General features: G+C 44.6%; 1 protein-coding gene across 1 annotated transcript in view; it reads left to right on the forward strand.

The window, feature by feature from the left end:
- RILP (Rab interacting lysosomal protein) overlaps positions 1-3,668 on the forward strand; it is a 63,969-nt gene extending 60,301 nt beyond the window's left edge. The window contains exons 7-8 of the mRNA XM_073616633.1: positions 1,359-1,442; positions 2,992-3,668. Coding sequence (XP_073472734.1) covers positions 1,359-1,442; positions 2,992-3,100 — 193 coding nt within the window. The 3' untranslated portion in view covers positions 3,101-3,668. The remainder of the gene's footprint in view (positions 1-1,358; positions 1,443-2,991) is intronic.
- Positions 3,669-13,226: the final 9,558 nt, after the last annotated feature.

The following is a 13,226-nucleotide window of genomic DNA, read 5'->3' on the forward strand; positions in this document are numbered from 1 at the left end:
TAAATTTATATAGGTTTATAAAGTTTGATGTTTTAAATTATGGGATTGGGTTCCCTTATATAATGTGTATACGGGTAGTTGTTGCTATATACAATTTTTTGGTGTTTGAGAGACTCTACGTAATATGATGGAGGCTCCCGATTTACTTCTGGTATCTGGAGCAAATTGGCCTAAACCATCCCGTATTTAAAGCGCAATGTCGCACTCTGGCCACACCCCCTGACTATGTAATTTGCTGATGAAACGCGCAGAGAGGAGTTGGAAATATGCAACGTAATTGTGCATTGGGCAAGGCGGCCATCTTGCTGGTTGGTAAACGCGGATGTGATATACAGACATGCGTTTTTTGATACCCAAGTGAGTGCATTACTTTTTAGACAATAAATTAAGTTAATGCTACACTGAGACATATTTTTTACTCTTCCTTATATTATTGGGGAGTTCCTGGAGGAGCTTATCTGGAAAATTAGGAGTGTGAAGGGTGGTGAATCATCTCTATGAGAGACCTTTCCAGGAGCGTCGTTATACTGCATATTTGACCCCCCTTTGTGAGGGTCCAGGTCTGATGGTAAGAGGCAGGGTGATGGTTGTGGTTGTGGTTTTTCCTTACCCAACTTTGTTTCCACAACTGTTTCTACCAAGCTATTTTGTATTCTCTCTGGGAAGGACTTTTATTTCAATAAGGATTTTTTTTTTTTGTTTAAAATCAGATGTAAGTATCTGATATGCTTTTAGCGCTGCACTTGTAATGTTTTTGTAGTTTTATGTTGTTCAGCAATATTGTGCTACAAGCTATTACTCAGCTATTTGATATTTATGTGTATTTACCTAGCGCAGCTGATTTGTTTATTTTAATCAGCATGAATTACTTCTGACAAGTTTTCCTGACACCAAGAGAAAAAAGGTAACACAGGAGGGAGCTCCAGCTGATTGACAGCCTCAGCTCTGTTCCTGTGTCCTGTGTGAAAGGGGGGGTCCCCTCACTCCAATCATTTCCCAGACATCTCCTCCTCGCTGAGCTATGCAAAGTAACTTCAGCTCTCTGCCCCCTTTTTCTGACAGCTCAGACAAGCTTCATAAATTCTGGATTTCAACGGCTGTAGAGAAGGAAGACTGCAGATAGACAGGTACAACTTATGTAGGAGGACTTGTTTTATCCCTGTGCATCACCTGAGGATTGTCGCTTCACTGGGTATATGTGAGGGTTTACAACTACTTTTAAGAAGTTGCCTATAACACTGAACAACTTTAATTATTGGTGCACAATATGATATACTGCTTCCTTTTTCATTTTCTGTTTTTATGTGCAACTTTTTAGTTTCAAGCCTTAAATTGAATTTTCTTCTTTTTTTTGGCAGTGATGAGGAAGATGGCTCATGGACCCAAACCACAACCACTGACTGTGTGGATGGCAAGCCCCCTGAATCAAAAATCAAGAGTTTGTAAGTTACTTTTACGTTTATTTTTATTTATTTCAGGTACTTGTATAGCGCCGTCATTTTACGCAGTGCTTTATATATTCATTGTACATTCACATCAGTCCCTACCCTCAAGGAGCTTACAATCTAAGGTCCCTAACTCACATTCATACATACTAGGCACAATTTAGACAGGATCCAATTAGCCTACCAGCATGTCTTTGGAGTGTGGGAGGAAACGGGAGTACCCGAAGGAAACCCACGCAGACACAGGCAGAACATGCAAACTCCAGGCAGGTAGTGTCGTGATTGGGATTTGAACCAGTGACCCTTCTTACTGCTAGTAAGTGCTATCCACTACACCACTGTGCCGCCCTACATGAATAAGAATAACATTGGGGAAAATTTGTTGCATTGACTACAAGAATATTTTCGGTATTGAGTTGCAATAATTGCAGTGCTTCAGATGTCACTTTAAAGCTGTCACTGCTTGAGGGAGCATTCATGAATGTATAGAAGTTTTGAAAGACTGTTGTGGTAGCTGTTTGGACACTGCATATATAGGCCTGTGAATTTAACTAAAGATTGTTTCTTGAGAAAATCATGGTCACCATGCTGACATCTCATGTTGCTTGGCCACTTTGAATCTTTGTTTTTGAACAAGTTTACCATTAGATTGAACCTATGTCTCCAGCGCAGGGCAAAGCAACATGTTCACTTTAATGATCAGGGATTTTCTCTCACTTCCTGTTTTGGCTATGGGACAGGAAGTAAAGGGAAATCTCTTCAATGGGATGCAGATAGCATTTTTTAGCTAAGAGACCTTGTAACCATCCCTTACCCTATCCAAATTGGAGAAAGTCTTACTTTTTTAGTTATACTTAAAGCCTGGATCGGCCATTCCTACTCTCCCCCACTGCAGAGTAGTATTGCATATTGTGGCACCTCACCCACCACCCAGTAATAACTAAGATCGCCTTCAGTAAGCATTCTCAGACTCTTCTGAGGCCCACATGCACTTGTTTTCAGAGTTCCCAAGACCTATTCCTGGCCCACGTGAGCACCATAATGCTGATGAGCCCACTTGCCCTCAGCCACCCATGGGGAGGTTGAGACTTGCCCTCCAGAACTTCCAAATTGTGCTGGTCTTCCACTGTCTCTGCCTACCCTCTCACTGACACAGTAATATACAGTGATTCTGCTGTCAGATCTCGTTGTCACTTGCAGCATGAAGAGGGTAATTAATCCATCTTGCGAAGTGCCCTGATCAGCCGGACAGACAGGTCCCTGTGTCATGATTGATTCATTTGAGGTACAACCTAAACCAACAAATATTTAAAGGGGGAGGTAAAGCTTCCTTCCCCACAGCCTGGATGGATGGTGACCAGCTCCTGCCTTTCACCTCCCAGCTTATGGTCTGGGCCAATAAGAGCTTTCCTTTCCCTTTCCCTTTCCCTTTTCTTTTCCTTTCCTTTTTCCTTTCCTTTCCTTTTTCCTTTTTCCTTTCCTTTCCTCCTCTGAAATACTTTTGAAACTGAAGCACACACTGGCTAATTTTGCATTGTTTTATCAGGTTTGACATGTGGTATGGAAAGCAAACAACAGAACCAGGACCTTGGGAAATCATCAATTCCAAAGAAATCAACATGGTCAAGAAAGAAGGCTCAGATAACAATACATGAACCTGTACATACTCTATCTTGTATAAATGTATAATTACTGCTGGGATCTGTCCAGTGCTGATTGCTGACTACAAATTCTGTAAAGTGACTGACCTTACAATCCTGTTTTATTTGACAAGAAAGGTGTCACTTTCTGTGTAAGCTGTAAATTAATGTTCCCATAAGAGACTATTAATATTTTTCTAACCTTTTTTTATTTGAAATGCACTTTTATAAAATATCCTATTATGTGATTTTAAAAAAAGGTAAATATATATACACAAATATTTTTGCAAATGTAGAGTCTGTACAATATATACTTTGCGTCTAATGTATTTTTGTTTGGTAATGTCCATACACCAAAATTAAATATTTAAATGTGATGTCTGAATGTTTAGATTCTCTGATTTGATTTCCAGGAAAATGCAAAAATCTCCTAGTTGACTGGGGGCCCGAACAGAAAAATGCAGTGGTTTATGGTTGTGCCTCACAATCAGATTTCATTAGCAGGCAGTGCTGGAAGTTAAAGCTGTACTTATGCTCTCTGTCATGGATGCCTCCTGTAGGAAAAATAAAGTGTAAAAAGCAAGCTGAAATTTTATCTGCATATATTTTGTCTTCCCCAGTTCCTCCCTGCCCCCCTCATCAACATGTCAATTACATTGTTTTTAAAAAAATCCATTACATATCTTATTTATATGCTTCCATATGCAATGTAGGCATATCATTGTTGGTGGGAGGGGCCAGCAGAGTGCTGTACATACTTTCCATGGCTTTCAGGTAACATCACAGCACCCTGCCTTGGTACTCCTCAGAGCTCTCAGCCCCGATGCAAACAAGTGGGCTGGTTCTTGGGAGGAATTGTACAAATTTCACAATGCCTTGAGTGGATGTCTGCATTCTTAGGTATAGCCCACATGTAAAGCTGAACCTCCATGAATAAAAAGTGCAATCCAATGAATGAAGGGACTGAGCCAGGGATAGTCAGGCTAGAAGGAAAGGGCTTAGATGATGATGGATGTCCTCCAGTCTTGCATCCTATGAAGCATATTTCACTTAGCTTGAATAACTATTTACAACACTTTAACACTGGATATGCCGCATCCAGGAGATAGGCTTTAAACCTGCACACCACACATTTTATTTAATATATAATCTCTCTCTCTGTCTATCTCTGTCTCTGTCTCTCTCTCTGTGTCTCTGTGTCTCTCTCTCTCTCTCTCTCTCTCTCTCTCTCTCTCTCTCTCTCTCTCTCTCTCTCTCTCTCTCTCTCTCTCTCTCTCTCTCTCTCTGTCTCTCTGTCTCTCTGTCTCTCTGTCTCTCTCTCTGTCTCTCTCTATCACAGTATCTCACAGAAGTGAGTACACCCCTTATATATTATATATTTTATTATCTTTTCATGTGACAACACTGAAGAAATGACACTTTACATTGTAGCAAAGTAGTGAGTGTACAGCTTGTATACCAGTGTAAATTTGCTGTCCCCTCAAAATAACTCAACACACAGCAATTAATGACTAAATCGCTGGCAACAAAAGTGAGTACACTCTTAAGTGAAAATGTCCAAATTGGGCCCAATTAGCTATTTTCCCTCCCCGATGTCATGTGGCTCGTTAGTGTTACAAGGTCTCAGGTGTGAATGGATCGCAGGTGTGTTAAATTTGGTGTTATCGCTCTCACTCTCTCTTACTGGTCTCTGGAAGTTCGACATGGCACCTCAGAACTCTGAGGATCTAAAAATTGTTGCTGTACATAAAGATGGCCTAGGCTATAAGAAGATTGCCAAGACCCTGAAACTGAGCTGCAGCACGGTGGCCAAGACCATACAGCAGTTTAACAGGACAGGTTCCACTCAGAACAGGCCTCGCCATGGTCGACCAAAGAAATTGAGTGCACGTGCTCAGCGTCATATCCACAGGTTGTCTTTGGGTGGAAAAAGGCGTATGAGTGCTGCCAGCATTGCTGCAGAGGTTGAAGGGGTGGGGGGTCAGCCTGTCAGTGCTCAGACCATACGCCGCACACTGCATCAAATTGGTCTGCATGGCTGTCATTCCAGTAGGAAGATAATGCACAAGAAAGGCCGGAAGCAGTTTGCTGAAGACAAGCAGACTAAGAATATGGATTACTGGAACCTGCATTTCATTTTTTTAATTATGCACCATAAAGTAGGAGTGCAAAAAAGGGGGGGGGTTTGAAACTCTGAATGAGACATATGTGACCATACATCTCCATCCCTAAATCTGGTACATAGAAAAGAGTTGGGACTTTGAATGAGGTGTGTATGATGAGGCTCAACAAATGGAACAATGTAATATGAATGTGTTTATTGTCTAAAACACATAGCAATACCATGCAGCAGTGGATACATACATATATATAGTAGACAACATATTGCAAACCATGAACCTGTAAATGTCAACTTGTAAACAGAATTATTTAAGCAAAAAGTAATCTTCCACAAAATGGAATCCTTAGAACACAAGTTTTGGTCCTATAAGTGAAACCTGATGCATCTGTATAAGCCATACGTGTTTCATGGCAATAATGCCACTCTTCAGGGGAGGATGCCTGGTAAATTTGTATCTGAAAAGAGACATAGGCATATCACAAAGTCTAATCGTGCAACCCAAGTAAGGGAAGCAATGACAGAGAAGGTGCAAATATCTAATTCCTGGACTACTTACGCACCTTCACATGCTGCCAACATGTAAGCTGGAGCACATGGGCTAGTACAATTGTCTGTGCTGGGAGCTGAAGTGGGGCCCGTGGGGAGACAGAGAACATAGGTGTGATTCTCAAAGACATGAATATCCAGCCAGCAGGTGAAACGGGCTCCAATCTAAAATTTAAGTAATGAATAATAGTGAGACCTGAATGGGCTAGAGGTAGGGGAGATAACTGAACCAAGTGGCTATAACAAGAGAGAAAGAAACTGGCAAATTTACCTGAGAGCATTGCAGCTCCCAGAAAGCACAGGCAAGAGCCAGCCCAGCAGTCCCTCATTACATAGCACAAGACATGCTGCTGTGCAGGTGACCCTAAATGTTGGGAATGGTGATATCAACCAAATGTGCCCAAGTATTGGAAAAGATGGTGGTGTGGTCCATCATGGTTCAGAAGTTAAGATATTTCTACCTTCTCTGCTCTGTCATCGCTTCCCTTATTTGGGTTACATGATTAGACTTTATGTGATATGCCTATGTCTCTTTGCAGATACAAATTTACCAGGCATCCGTCCCTGAAGTGTGGCATTATTGCCATGAAACGCGTCTGGCTTATACAGATGCATCATGTTTCACTTATAGGACCAAACCTTGTGTGCTAAGGATTCCATTTCGTGGAGGATTCCTTTTTTTAAATAATGCTATTTACAAGTTGACATTTACATGTTCATGGTTTGCAATATGCTGTCTATGCGTTTTACTATATTTGTATGTATCCACTGCTGCATGTTATTGCTGTGTGTTTTAGACCATAAACACATCCATATTACATTGTTTCATTTGTTGAGCCTTATCATACACACCTCATTCAAAGTCCCAACTCTTTTCTATGTACCATAAAGTAGGAGGAGTGACTATACACTGCCAAATATCATTTCTGATGGAGGGTGAAGGTGTGGAACAGCCTAGTTTGTGGGCATCCCCCTGAAGCATTCAGAACCTTTTGCCCAATGATTGGCATCTCCTCCTACAGTCACAAAGGTGACCTGAAATGCTAAAACCAGACCAGGTTTGGGGAGGATGTTGTTAAACCCACTTTTTAAAATCGCTAAAGTGCATGTTTGAAATGCATAAAGCCTTACTGATTTTTACCTGCCTTTTTTTTAATATATATATATTTATTTAATTTTTAAATTTGGGCAGCTACACTCCTTCTTGTGACTAAGGTCACTCCACTTCCTAGTTTACCAAGTACAACTTTCTAGTTTTTTAACTTCTTGTGAGTAAGGATGAGCTCAACACCCCTGGTTCGGTTCGCTGCAGAACATGCAAACAGTAAAAAAATTTGTGCGAACACCGTTAAAGTCCTATGGGATGCGAAAGTGAAAAAACAAAAGTGCTAATTTTAAAGGCTTATATGCAAGTTATTGCCATAAAAAGTGTTTGGGGACCCGGGTTCTGCCCCAGGGGACATGTATCAGTGCAAAAAAAAGTTTTAATAATGCTTAAAGTAAAACAATAAAAATGAAATATTCCTTTAAATATCGTGCCGGGGGGGGGGGGGGGGGTCCTTATTATGCTTGACGTTAGGGCTGGGTTCAACCCTTCCTTCTCAGAGCTGGCCGCTCAGCTGTCGGCTAATTGCCAGCTCCTATCGCTCCACAGTGACTCACCTGTTGATATCCTGCTCGTCAGTCCTGCCTACTTAAGCCGTCCAGTCCAGATGATCTTTGCCTTGGTCACATCTCTAGAGACTCACTCCTGTGTTCGTGTTAAAGACTTGCTTCCTTCTGGCTCCAGATCCTGCTTGCTGTTCTACTACGCTCATCTCTGGCTCCCTGACGTTTTGGCTTGTCTGACTATCCGTTCTGGTTCCTGAACTCTAGCTATGTTTTGACTACGTTTACCTTTTTTTATTATTATTAAACAAGTGTTATTTAACTGTACTTCTGTCTCAGTCTGATTCCTGGTTTCTGACACTTGTAAAGTAGCGCATCTTACCCATGTTTAGAAATGTAATTTTGCTGTGGCACTATTATAAAGGAAAAAATGTCATTTAACCACTTCTGCCCCGGAAGAATTTACCCCCTTCCTGACCAGGCCATTTTTTGTGATACGGCACTGTGTCGCTTTAACTGACAGTTGTGCTGTCATGCAACGCTGTACCCAAACAAAATTTACGTCTTTTTTTTTCCCACAAATAGAGCTTTCTTTTGGTGGTATTTGATTACCTCTGCGGCTTTTATTTTTTGTGCTATAAACAAAAGAAAAGCAACAATTTTGAAAAAAACACAATATTTTTAACTTTTTGCTATAATAAATATCCCAATTTTGAAATAAAAACAAATTTTTTCTTCAGTTTCAGCCAATATGTATTCTTCAGCATATTTTTGGTAAAAAAAAAATCTCAAGCGTATATTGAGTGGTTTTAGCAAAAGTTATAGCGCCTAAAAGATAGGGGATAGATTTTAGGCATTTTTATTATTATTATTTTTTTACTAGTAATGGTGGCGATCAGCGATATTGCGGCGGACAAATCTGAAACTTTTGACACTTTTTTGGGACCATTGACATTTATACAGCGATCAGAGCTAAAAATAGCCACTGATTACTGTATAAATGTCACTGGCAGGGAAGGAATGGGCCCCGCTGTGAAATATATCAAACATTTTAATTACATGCCTCTGTTAAACGGGCAGAAAAATTGGACCTTGGGTGGTGGTGGTGCCCTAAACCAAAAATATTGTTGGCAGCTAGCATCATCAAGATTGAGGAGGAATAGGATAGTCAGCATAGGCAGTCTTCAAGGGATCTCACATCCATGGCAAATTCAATCAGTTACATCAGCATCAGGTGCTTGAAAGCTGCTGATCCAAGACTGGACTTATCGATAGAGTCTGTGGACAGGCGCACTCTTTTATCCGTTACAAACCCTCCAGCAGCACTGAATGTGCGCTCAGAAAGCACGCTGGATGTAGGACAGGCCAGTAGCTCAATTGCATATTGAGCAAGTTCTGGCCAGTGGTCCATTCTCAAGACCCAGTAACCCAGTGGATGCTCTGTTGAAAAAGTCTCCAAGTCTGCACTTGCCCCTAGATATTCCTGCACCATGTAATGCAGATGCTGGTAAAGGTTGCTTGAACCGCTCAGACTTTGGCACTGAGGACTGAAAAATTGTTTAAAGGCATCGGTTAGCCGGCCACCTTCGCCGCTCTTCCTCTGACAGAACAAAGCCTCAGCAACACGTTGTCCAGCACCAGGAAATTGTTACCTCCCAGGACCTAGAAATACGTTGCACAAACCTTTCTTCAAGGCCTCCTGAAGATGTTTCATCCTCTGCTCCCTCTGCGAAGGCAGGATGAGTTCTGAAACCTTAGTTCTGAAACCTTGTAATGTGGATCAAGAAGGGTTGCCAGCCAGTAATGATCCCTGTCCTTGATACCACGAATCCTAGGGTCCTTTTGCAGGCTTTGCAGAATCAGGGAGGCCATGCAGCTTAAGTTTGCAGAGGCATTCGATTCTGAGTCCTCTGGATCACTAAGGATCACATGATCTATAACTACCTCCTCCCAGCCAAGTACAACTCCTTGGGTTTCTGGGGGCTGAAAACCATCCCTTGAAGACTGCTGTTGAGTGTTATCCTCTACATCCATGCTGACACAATCTTCCTCCTCTTCTTCCTGTGTGTTTGGCGGGCCCACAGGAATGCTATCTGGATAAAGGGGGCCTTGAAAGGAAAGGAAAGTCCTCCTCTTCCTCCTGCTGTTCTCCCTCAAGTGCTCTGCCCATGATTCCATGAAGGCTAGAGGGACAGTGTCACTGATGCATGCATTGTCGCTGCTCACCATCCTTGTGGCCTCCTCAAATAGTGACAGGACAGTGCATGCATCCTTTATCAGTAGCCACTGGCGTGAAAAGAAGCCAAGCTCCCCTGACCCTGTCCTGGTGCCATATTCGCACAGGTGCTCATTGATGGCCCTCTGCTGTGTGTGCAGCCGCTGCAGCATTGCCAACGTTGAGTTCCACCTGGTGGGCATGTCACAAATGAGGCGGTGACCACAGACTTTTCTGGCCTGCCTCAGGAGATCCTGTATACCTGGGTACCTGCTAAAATTCCCACCAAATTCAGGACGTGTGCCAAACATGGAACATGCAATATGAGTCAAGTGTCCCTGTTGGAGGGCGGAGAGAAGGTTGGTGCCATTGTCGCATACAACCATTCCAGGCTAAATCTGGCGTGGCATCAACAACCTCTGAGCCTGCCCCTGCAGAGCTGACAGAATCTCTGCCCCAGTGTGGCTCCTGTCCCCTAGGCAGACCAACTCAAGCACCGCATGACATCTTTTAGCTTGACTGCTTGCGCAGCCCCTTGAACGCTTACGGAGCACCGCTGGTTCAGAGGACAAATCTGCAGAAGAGGCCATAGAGGAAGAAGAAGAGTGGGAGGGTGGAGAAGAGAGCTGTGGCAGAATCACCACTAGCATTTTGGGGGCGTGGTGGCAGAACAAGCTCCCACAACACTGAACCCTGTCCAGCATCCTTCCCAGTTGCCAGCAGAGTAACCCAGTGCGCTGTGAAGGAAAGGTAACGTCCCTGCCCGTGCCTGCTGGACCAGGAGTCAGCGGTAATATGAACCTTACTGCTAACCGCCCTGTCCAACGAGGCCAAAACATTGCCTTCCACATGCCGGTAGAGAGCCGGAATGGCCTTCCGTGAAAAGAAATGGCGTTTTGGAACCTGCCACTGAGGTACAGCACATTCCACAAATTCACCACAGGGGGCAGAGTCTACCAGCTGAAAAGGCAGCAGTTGCAGTGCTAGCAATTTGGCCAAGCTAGCATTTAGACACTGAGCATGTGGATGGCTGGGACCGAATTTCTTTTTACGGTTCAGCAACTAGGGTAGGGAAATTTGCCTGTTAAAATCAATTGGTGGTGTACTGCTAGCAGATTGGCTGCAAGTACTTGGGACACCTATTGCTATACCTTCATTCCTCTCAGTGCAGGTTTTAGAGAGGACTGGAGGTATAGTAGGGTTGGAGATCCCAGATGAGGAGCAAGGAGAAGCCCGCCTTTTTCTTTGATGTGGGTCTTTCAAGTGCTGTTGCCAACGAACTGCATGGCAGGTCAAGCATGTGGTGCCCAAGCGGCTGCTGTTCTGGCCATGCTTGATTCGCTTCAGACATAGGTTGCAAACAGCAATGGTGCGATCTGCTGCACACGTGTCGAAAAAGGCCCACACCAGGGAACTTTTAAAAGTCAGCGCGGGGTTAGCAGTGCCCTGCACCTGCGGAGCTCTGCGGTGTGATGCAATAGGGTGGCTGCCCTTAAGCTGCCCCCTAGAGGACATCCTGCCTCGTTGGAGTTGTGCCTCCTCCTCTCTTCTCTCAGGCACCCAAGTACAATCAGTGACCTCATCATCCCCTCCCTCCTCGTCACTGGAGCAAACTTGGCAGTATGCTGCAGCTGGAGGAACATGACTGCCAGTTTCTTGTCTCTCCCTTCCTCAACCTGGGAACCAACATTGGAGCCTTCAAATCGCTGTGCATCCTCCAGCAGCATGTTCCCGACACTGTGGTCGAATAATTCTGGGGATTCCATGCATGATGGTGGGGCTACGGAAAGGAGTAACTGTGGACAAGGAGCCAGTGGAATAGGCCGCTTTGGCAGCTGCGTTGGAAGGCAAAGTACTCTGAGCCTGGGTGACAAAGGATGAGGAGGATGAGGGACGGCTTTGTTATCCATTCCACCAACTCTTCTGCATGTAGTGGCTCAATAACACGGCCAGCAACAGAAAAAAAGGACAAGCGTGCCTCACGGCCACCTGCAGAGGATGCACAACCACCACTGTTGACTGTAGACACAGAAGCTACTTGCCCTCTTTTAGTGGCCTGTGAGCATCTGACTCTCCTTGGTAGCCTTGCAGACATGATGTATTTTTTGTTTTGCAACACCACACTATACTGTATTAGATACTGTGTTCACAGCCTGAAGTGTATTAGAAACATTACACACTGTATTAGATACTGTATACACCACCAGAAAAGTAGTAGAAACTGCACACACTGTATTAGATACTGTGTACACTGCCTGCACTGTATTAGAAACTGTACTATGGCTGCACTGTATTTTATACTGTGTACACCACCAGAAGTGTAGTAGAAACTGTACACACTATATTAGATACTGTGTACACCACCAGAAGTGTAGTAGAAACTGTACACACTATATTAGATACTGTGTACACCACCTGCACTGTATTAGAAACTGTACTATGGCTGCACTGTATTTTATACTGTGTACACCACCATAAGTGTAGTAGAAACTGTACACACTGTATTAGATACTGTGTACACCACCTGCACTGTATTAGAAACTGTACTACGGCTGCACTGTATTGTGTACTGTGTACACCACCAGAAGTGTAGTAGAAACTGTACACACTGTATTAGATACTGTGTACACCACCAGAAGTGTATTCGAAACAGTACACCACCGAATGCACTGTAGACAGGGCTTTTTTCTGCCGGAACGCCATTCCGGCACCTCCGCCAGAGAACTCCCGTGTACAAATCTGTGAAGCCTGCTGCGCTGCCACCTGTAATTAGGCACTGACGGCTGTGGAGGGATCAAATGCAGAGGCACCTCCGCCAGTGCACTCCCCGCCACTGGGGCACCTCTGCCAGAGAACTCCCCACCCCTAAACTACCTCCTCTGGGGCAATATTACCAGAGCACCGGAGGCCGCTGGGGGATCAAATAGCTGCAGCCTATGAGAGCAGAAGGCGGAATAATCTGCACTCCACTCTGCCTCTCAATACAGACTGACCGAAAGCTTGTTTTGTGTATGAGCGATGTTCGGGGCAGCCAGGCACTGCTATCCGCCCTCCACTCCACTTCTAACAGCAGCTGGTGGACAGGCAGATCGGGCTCCCCGAGGACCAGCGGGAGGCGCATGCAGTCTGGGACTCCGCTGGAAGGAGCCAAGCACCTGACCCATCAGGAGAATGGTCCCTGCCCGCTGCTGGCCAGCATGAATCTCCTATGGAAGGTACCGGGTAACCCTCCCCCTCTCTGTGACCTCTCTCTCTCTCACATGCAGGCAGGGGGAACTGAGTGGACAAGTGCGTGTCACTGATAGGCACCCAGCACTGCTACTGATCACATCCTTCCCAAGCACTGCTACTGATTCCCCTCCCTCTCAAGCACTGCTACTGATTCCCCCCTCCCCCCAAGTACTGCTACTGATTCCCCCCCTCCCTCCAAGCACTGCTACTGATTCCCCCCTTCCTAAGCACTGCTACTGATTCCCCCCCTCCCAAGCACTGCCACTGATTCCATCCCTCCACTAGCCCTGCCACTCATCCCATCCGCATCATCACTGTTTTTACTCATGCCACCCTCAGCACTGCCACTGATCCCATCCCCCGAGCACTGCCACTGATTCCATCAACCCCCCAGCACTGCCAATGATCACACCTCCCTC

The sequence above is a fragment of the Aquarana catesbeiana genome, linkage group LG02, assembly GCF_042186555.1.
Source record: "Aquarana catesbeiana isolate 2022-GZ linkage group LG02, ASM4218655v1, whole genome shotgun sequence".
Lineage (NCBI taxonomy): Eukaryota > Metazoa > Chordata > Amphibia > Anura > Ranidae > Aquarana > Aquarana catesbeiana.